The sequence below is a fragment of the Ipomoea triloba genome, chromosome 9, assembly GCF_003576645.1.
Source record: "Ipomoea triloba cultivar NCNSP0323 chromosome 9, ASM357664v1".
Taxonomy (NCBI): Eukaryota; Viridiplantae; Streptophyta; class Magnoliopsida; order Solanales; family Convolvulaceae; genus Ipomoea; species Ipomoea triloba.
The window spans coordinates 30,475,042-30,484,108 of NC_044924.1; the positions used below are offsets into that span (position 1 = coordinate 30,475,042).

Sequence of the window (9,067 nt, forward strand, 5' to 3'; positions counted from 1 at the left end):
AATCTATTATATAACACAACCGAATAGCCAATGAATATCACCATTACAATTACAATTGTGATAATAAGCAAGAATGAGCCTATTTGGTAAAATAGTTAGCTTATTAGCTAATTTTTGACTTGTTTGAGCACTATTAGCTATTTGACTTGGTTAAACAACCAATATGAGTGTTTGATTAATTAATTTTTTGTAAAAGCTTATTGCTCCAAAACAATAATATTCAAAAAGTAACTTTCTCGATCAGCTTTTTAAGAAAGTCATTTTGTATGTAATCAGCTATGATTTACCAAACATCTTTCTACAATCAGCTAATGCTATCAACTAGTTAAATCCGCTAACACAATCAACTAACAACTATTAGCTAACAGATATTTAGCAAACACCCCCTATGTAAATAATTGAAAATTAAACGTCACATAGTGAATATTAGTAAAAAGTGCTCTGGATTATGGCCAGTTCCAAAAAGAATGATGAAACCAACCACGGGTATCCTCTATCCTCTTCAGGCATAAAAAAAAATGTTTCTCAGCATCATCTATAGAAACATGGCAACTTGTAGATATGGATCACCAAAAAGTTTCAGGGAGAGCATCCAACAAGACATGTAATTTATCACAACCAACTTAGCTCCACACAATCCAAGCTCTTACACAACAAAGTTGCAGAGGAAAAGAGAAAGGGTCCATTAGATCTTTCTGGACTCGACTTTACTGGATTTATTGCCATTCATCCAAAGCAGTGATGCCGAACAGTACACGAACAATATCAGAGTATCAGTACCCACTGAAACACAGATCAAATTGTATTGTTCAGACATTATATATATTCGCTAGTTATATCATGAATGATGAACTTCAAGTCACCGGCCCCTACATGAATGCACATCGTGTTTCTGAAAAATACAAGGGTGATGATTGTTTATCATTATAATGCTCATCTTCTTTTAAGTATATATGTTCATTACCTTACGTATCACACGTGTTAATAATGTTTGTTTGCAGAGCTATCTGAGTCGAGTGTCACGCACTATTTGCGTGACCGTGTTAGACCCATTGAATGAACAGGCCAACTAGCTAGCTTGCCATAAAATGGGTAGGGGGCGACAATAGCACCAAGGGCTGTTCTGCCTTTAGATGCTAAGGTCTTGCTTTGTTAGGCATGCCAACTCGGTTAAGTTCAGGGAGCTCGTGCTAGTCTTGGACTTGACTATGAAGGGGATCGAGGCGATTCGAAGGGCACAACTGGTCTGGAGCAATTGCCGTTCCCTTGATGAGCCCACGGCAGGGTGAAACCACTTTGGCATGCATGAGGGGTAAGGTTGGTCCGCAGGGTGAGAGGATCCTGGGACGCCGCACGGACTCTGGGCATTGGGCCGGACTCTAGGCCCGTGACACAAGGCTCATAATACTACTAATTGATACTATGAAACTCAGATTTTAAATGACATTAATGAATAGTACTAAAAAAGATAGAAAATTTTGACCACACTATCAAAAGTCAAGATTTTAATGTGTCCTGCAAGATCACATCCAAACACCACACAGCTTAATGAAGTATTTCACCTCAGTAAGAGTAATTTAAAATAATCTAAAGGATAATAAATATGGGAAGGCATAGAACAAAAGCTATATCAGAACTCTGGAAATTGATGATACCATATATATAGTCCTATCACAACAGCAAAAAATAACATACAACTAAGTAGTTTAAAAATAGTTAATTAATAAGTAGCACACCATAAAATGCATATCTAAACGGGTATGAGAACTCAAACACAACAAAGGCAATGAAAAGACATACCAGGCTAGCCAATGAATCCAAGCCACCATCATTAGATTGCAAATGATAGCCTGTTTTCCACCCATTACGAGTTGCAGGACCACTTTGAACTGCAATCCACCAAGCCTAATGAAATCCAATCTTCAGTTCAAACACCATTTGAGATGTGTAAGTGATTTTTTTATGAGTCTACGGATGAACCTAGTGGCTTAGTTGGCAGAAACCGCATTATTAGCTGAAGAACGGAATCATTACCACCGCTACCAGAGGATTATCAACAAAATCATCAGTTATCTGTTATACATCATTATATGTTATATCTTACTCATAATTTCTCAACTGTGTCATAAAGTACTTCAACCCAGTGGCATTCCCGCTAAAGAAAAGAACTGGAAAACTAACAGTCACTTTGGGTACAATACCTATAACAATTTGCCACGCCCACGCTTGTCTTGGGAATTGGGATAATTGTCTTCAAGTTCATATGAAAGCTTTTTATAAGTATGGCCATCAATAAGATCCTTGTCATGCAACTCTTTCAAAAAACTCATAGCATTATGTACGCTCTGTTGCCGGCATATTTCATCAGCCACTGTCTTGTACGTAATGAAGTCAACTGATTGATGATTGTCATTCATCTCCCACAATAATTTTACTGCATTTTCTACCTCTCCACCCAAAGCTAAAGAGTTCACCAGTGAGTTGTAAGATTTGCTACTGGGAATGAATCCTTTCCTTTTCATTTCATCACATAGTTCTGTGGCATTCTTTGTTCTACCTTGTGCGCACAATCCATGGATCAGATAATCATAGGAAAAAGAGTTCGGATGGCACTTATAGACAACACCCATCTGGTGAAATATCCTCAGAGCATCATTCACATGAAGTGAAAGAACATATCCTTTTATCATAGAATTCAAGGAAAAGATATCTGGTTCAACCCCATCACTAATCATCTGTTTAAATAGGCTACGAATGGTCTCCATATACAGGTGACTTATATAAGAATTCTTTCCCTTACTCAAAAGTGCAGCAAAAAGAATATTGTAAGTTCTTATTGACGGCCTGCAATCCAATTTCTTACTGTTTTGCATATGCTTAAATATATTTACAGCTCTAGTCAACTTCCTAGCTTCTGTGAAGTAGTATATCATAGTATTGTAAAGTGCCTCAGAACCAATAGAGGGAACAGCAAGCACTTGATTGACAACATCATCCATCTCCTGATACATTTTCACTGCACCAAGCCTCTGTATGGTTATGTGGAACGTTGAGGCATCATGCCTAAACCTATGTTGAGTTGATGCCCAGTTGAACAATTCTAAACACACCAAAGGGTCTTCTTCTACATTCATGACATTGCACAGCTCCTCAGGGGTAAATCTAGGTGGAAGTCGAGATATTGCCCTTTGAACCCGGGATTCATCAAGAACAGGTTTGGCAGCAGCCAAAGCTCTTTTGCGCATTCTCCTTCTCAGAGACCTTGATGGGGGGCCCCTCAGGCGTTGGATTGCATCAGAAGAATAGAAAGAAACCGGCATAAAGTTTAGCACAAATGCCTTAAAACATTCTTTTGCCGGAAGTGATACAGATTTTGACGAATTGTGTAAATGCCGCTGAAAATGGCATGTACTAGAGTAATGGGAACGAGCATTTATAAATAAATTCTCACATGTGGAGATCAAGGGAACACATACATTTGGATGATTTGCTATTATCATACGGCGATACATGGTTACTTTACTGGAGCATTACAGCTGGAGGCAATGCCTATACACTGAGAGCATATCAAAATGAATAGAAATTTATCAAGAAAACTTCGGTAGAATGAGATAAATAATATTAATTGCTAACTAAACTTGACAGCTAGAAATCTAGAATACAAAATAATGCTTTCTAAGTGTTAGATGAAACTTCAACCTAAACTAACAAAGATAGAATTAGAAAGAAATGGACTTTCTAGCTACTGCTGATGCAAAAGGTAAACAATTGTTCACAATTACGGTCAGAGGGGCAGAGGGATAGAGATTGAAGACAAAGTCACAGGTCTGAACTACAGAGTACTAATTAATTATGAATTTTTTTAAAAAAAATTAAGATTAAGCAGTAAGATTTAGGAGCAGAGCCAGGAAAAAAAAAAAAAGGTTGGGTAGGGACAAAATTCAAACAATTAAAAAATTTCCATGAAAAATTATCAAATGCCAATATAACTGTTCAACCAACAAATATTTTTCCATAACTGAACCAAAAAATATATTTTGTACTCCGTATGAATTAATAATTTATAATTACCTATTCAACAATTCACAATCACATTTAGATAATAGACAACTTACCTATTCATAATTTATAATTCACCATTTATAATTTACAAATAAGCATTAACACTTCACCAATTTAGAATTTATGATCACAATTTGGCAATTATACATTAATATATTATAAATAAATCTCACAAATCCATTTTGACAAATTTAATAAGAAAATTTGATACAATATTTAGGGATTTACTGAAGTAGGGTAGAGGTTCGGACCTGAGGAGCTGCAAGCTGCTATCGTACGATTTATGACGGTCGAGGGAGCTGCTGACTGAGACGAATACACGGCGAAGGCCGCGGCGATCCTGCGGAAATGTGGCTGTGAATCTGTGATTCCGTGAAGACGGAGTGGTCCGGCGGCTTTGTCGTTGAAGTTTGCTTCAATGGTTGCTGAAATTTGAATCTTAGGTCTCGTCGCCTCAACTATCGCCTATGGGAATGGGAGGAGAAGCTATGCAATCATTTTACCTTAATGTTATTTTTAGTAATTGAATATTTAATTCTTAAAATTTTATTTGTGTTATAAAATATTAACAATAATTGTGATTTTACGAAGAATGAAGAACACTGAAATGGGGAAGGAGAAAGCACACTGCAATATTATTGATGTTTTCTGGAGTGGATGATTTACAGGGGAGTGATGGGGTATTTATATTACCCGGAAATGAATAAATAAATATATTGTATACTGTAGATGACCTCATGGCTGACATAGCATTGCTAGATTTGTTAAAGCCTGAAAAGGCTTAGCTGCCCCTATGGTCACGGGATCGAATCCTCCTGTAGCTCCTAGCTTTTGTCTGCATCTTGAATTAGCTCTTCAACCATTATATACAACTAAATGTTCTCCAAGCATTCTTCAATAGTAGTAGCAACAAAATGGATTGAGTCTTGAGCTTTAAACAATAGGTCCAAGGTTCAAATCATAGCTTGGACATCCATCATTTTCTTTTTATTTCATAACACTCCCCCTTGGATGTCCAAAGGATGAACACTATATTGCCTCGTTAAAAACCTTACCAAAGAAAAACCCGGTGGGAATAAAAACTTTGAATAAGGGAAAAAGAGTACAATATATGCTCCCCCTGATAAAGACGACATTATTGAAGATCAAGTTCGTGTGCTCCTCCTTGTTTCTGAAGACTTTTTAGATGATGTCATACTAATTAATAATGTTCTCCATTAGCCATCATCTTATCATACTCATGCCTCATTAAAAACCTCGCTAGAAAAATCCTGTGGGAAAAACCTAGCCGAGGGAAAAAGAGTACATGGTATGTTTAATTATGTATTACACTGGTTGCCTCATTAAAAACCTTACGCTAAGAAAACCCAGTGGAAAAAAACTTAGCTAAGGGAAAAAGAGTACAACCATATCCCCAACATAAACTTCAGAGCATAATATTCGTGATTCATTATGCTCCCCCTGAAGATAACATTCTTCAAATCCCTTATTTTAAACTTCAAAATATAGAGGGATTTTGTGAACAATCATGTTCAACTATCAATGGAGAAAATATATTTCATAATAATTGCGTGACTCTTTTTAGAGCTCACGTGTGTATAATACTGACATTATCATGTCTAGTCAATTTTCATAATATACCCATAACATTATTCTTATTGTCCACTTATAGAACAATGGTGTAAATTATAGTACAACCAGTTTTTGGGACTTGGCATCATGGGATATAATAATAATAGCCAATACCCAAGTAGCCCATTATATAGTGGTTTGTCTAAGTAGCCAACCAGAATCATTTATGGGCTAACTAGTGTATAAATTTCTTTCCAAGGAAATACTCGATCTTTCAAGTCGAGATAATATTTAGCTTTCACATACAAGCTTTTCTTTCAAATCTCGTCTTTAGACATGAGTTAACATCATTAAGCTCTTTATATATTTCATTGATGTTTATACCATCAATATTGACTGAGATAATAAGTTAATTAGTGACTCTTTATTAAACACAAAATGGCACATATTATCCCTTCTTCACGAGGATAATAACTTCATTCGCCACTCTTTAAAGAGTACATAATGTCACATAATATATTTATATTCCTTCTTCAGAAGGGAAAAATACTCAGTCTGTTTCACGTCATATATATAGACCTTAAAATCCATTATGGATTTCCAAATATACTGTCCAATGACCCATATTTATGCGGTCATGACATTCATCATATATTATCCAATGACCCATCTTATGCGGTCATGATATTCATTAACTGCATATTATTCACTACCAATGATATAATCAGCGAAACTTATTGCCATCCATTTATAACGAGAATATGGAAGAGTATATCAATTATGGGTATCTGTGTAAACCCATGAGCTCCAAGCCTCGCCTTTTATCACATCATTATTCTCTTTTGTACCAACACCTATTCAACGGTGTGTACACATAATATAGAGAATAGCGAGCTGAGCTATTTGCCTTCCTTAATTGCTTATTTTATTTATCAATTAATCAAGGCATTTCTTATGCCTAATTCTGGCCAGATTGAGCAATTATAAAGGCAATTGAGTTGTCGACAACATTTTCATAATTTTCTCCCATATCCATAATAATTATGGCAATTTCAAAATCAACCAGATGATAAACATTTCCCATCAATATTCAAATCTAGTCGTGTCGCATCCCAGTATTAATTATTTGGTGCACCACTGGGTATTTCGTCCTTTGACGAATGTCTCTTTTAGACATCATTGATAGAAATATCAATAGATATATATTTGGCAGGAATAAATAATCTACTGAACATTAAGTTCAGCCAATCTAGTATGTGGATTTTTGAAGATCTTTTCATTTTATGAAATTTTCTCGGCATTCAAATTTTCAAAAATAATTTGGGCACAAATCTCCCCCTAATGCCGTGAAAATGATCTTTATGCAGTCAGCGTATCAAATGATCTTTTATCATGGGCTCTAGGTTTTTATACAATACATGGATATTTATAATCAACATGTATACCTAGCTTTATTTAATAGCCCGTAGAGATACGCAATGATGTGATAATAAAATAGACTGCATATTAATAAAACACAGATTTGGGAAATGTACAATTTTTACCACGTACTAGATGTAAAGGGGAGTATTCATTTTATGCAGTATGTCAGATTTTGATTAAAACAGTAGTATATCAATCTTTATCTCCCCAATATATAATTTCTATTTAAGCATGCTTTATATGGGAGACTACTGTTTGACATATATACGATGTCCAATAATATTACTTCAAATCCGACATTTCAATATTTAGCGCAAAGTGACCCAATTGCTCATGTTATAATAATTTGGGTCTTTAAATCGCAACATCTTATATACTCAAGCGTATATGCAATCATATATATATATATATATATATATATATATATATANCCTAGCTTTTGTCTGCATCTTGAATTAGCTCTTCAACCATTATATACAACTAAATGTTCTCCAAGCATTCTTCAATAGTAGTAGCAACAAAATGGATTGAGTCTTGAGCTTTAAACAATAGGTCCAAGGTTCAAATCATAGCTTGGACATCCATCATTTTCTTTTTATTTCATAACACTCCCCCTTGGATGTCCAAAGGATGAACACTATATTGCCTCGTTAAAAACCTTACCAAAGAAAAACCCGGTGGGAATAAAAACTTTGAATAAGGGAAAAAGAGTACAATATATGCTCCCCCTGATAAAGACGACATTATTGAAGATCAAGTTCGTGTGCTCCTCCTTGTTTCTGAAGACTTTTTAGATGATGTCATACTAATTAATAATGTTCTCCATTAGCCATCATCTTATCATACTCATGCCTCATTAAAAACCTCGCTAGAAAAATCCTGTGGGAAAAACCTAGCCGAGGGAAAAAGAGTACATGGTATGTTTAATTATGTATTACACTGGTTGCCTCATTAAAAACCTTACGCTAAGAAAACCCAGTGGAAAAAAACTTAGCTAAGGGAAAAAGAGTACAACCATATCCCCAACATAAACTTCAGAGCATAATATTCGTGATTCATTATGCTCCCCCTGAAGATAACATTCTTCAAATCCCTTATTTTAAACTTCAAAATATAGAGGGATTTTGTGAACAATCATGTTCAACTATCAATGGAGAAAATATATTTCATAATAATTGCGTGACTCTTTTTAGAGCTCACGTGTGTATAATACTGACATTATCATGTCTAGTCAATTTTCATAATATACCCATAACATTATTCTTATTGTCCACTTATAGAACAATGGTGTAAATTATAGTACAACCAGTTTTTGGGACTTGGCATCATGGGATATAATAATAATAGCCAATACCCAAGTAGCCCATTATATAGTGGTTTGTCTAAGTAGCCAACCAGAATCATTTATGGGCTAACTAGTGTATAAATTTCTTTCCAAGGAAATACTCGATCTTTCAAGTCGAGATAATATTTAGCTTTCACATACAAGCTTTTCTTTCAAATCTCGTCTTTAGACATGAGTTAACATCATTAAGCTCTTTATATATTTCATTGATGTTTATACCATCAATATTGACTGAGATAATAAGTTAATTAGTGACTCTTTATTAAACACAAAATGGCACATATTATCCCTTCTTCACGAGGATAATAACTTCATTCGCCACTCTTTAAAGAGTACATAATGTCACATAATATATTTATATTCCTTCTTCAGAAGGGAAAAATACTCAGTCTGTTTCACGTCATATATATAGACCTTAAAATCCATTATGGATTTCCAAATATACTGTCCAATGACCCATATTTATGCGGTCATGACATTCATCATATATTATCCAATGACCCATCTTATGCGGTCATGATATTCATTAACTGCATATTATTCACTACCAATGATATAATCAGCGAAACTTATTGCCATCCATTTATAACGAGAATATGGAAGAGTATATCAATTATGGGTATCTGTGTAAACCCATGAGCTCCAAGCCTCGCCTTTTATCACATC

The 9,067-nt window shown here is 35.0% G+C and overlaps 1 protein-coding gene across 4 annotated transcripts; it reads right to left on the reverse strand.

The window, feature by feature from the left end:
- Nucleotides 1-245: 245 nt before the first annotated feature.
- On the reverse strand, nt 246-4,715 carry LOC116030612 (pentatricopeptide repeat-containing protein At2g27800, mitochondrial-like). Of its 4 annotated transcripts, none has more exons than XM_031272919.1 (4): nt 4,314-4,715; nt 3,477-3,556; nt 1,801-3,395; nt 246-783 (listed from the first exon to the last, which is right to left on the reverse strand). In XM_031272919.1, the coding sequence occupies exons 2-3, from the start codon at nt 3,510-3,512 to the stop codon at nt 2,202-2,204; spliced, it is 1,230 nt and encodes a 409-aa protein (XP_031128779.1). In that variant the 5' UTR covers nt 3,513-3,556; nt 4,314-4,715; the 3' UTR covers nt 246-783; nt 1,801-2,201. The 4 variants fall into 4 exon arrangements, with proteins under 4 accessions (XP_031128779.1, XP_031128777.1, XP_031128778.1 ...); XM_031272917.1 differs by having other exon boundaries at nt 1,801-2,039; nt 2,202-3,556; XM_031272918.1 differs by having other exon boundaries at nt 1,801-2,073; nt 2,202-3,556.
- Nucleotides 4,716-9,067: the final 4,352 nt, after the last annotated feature.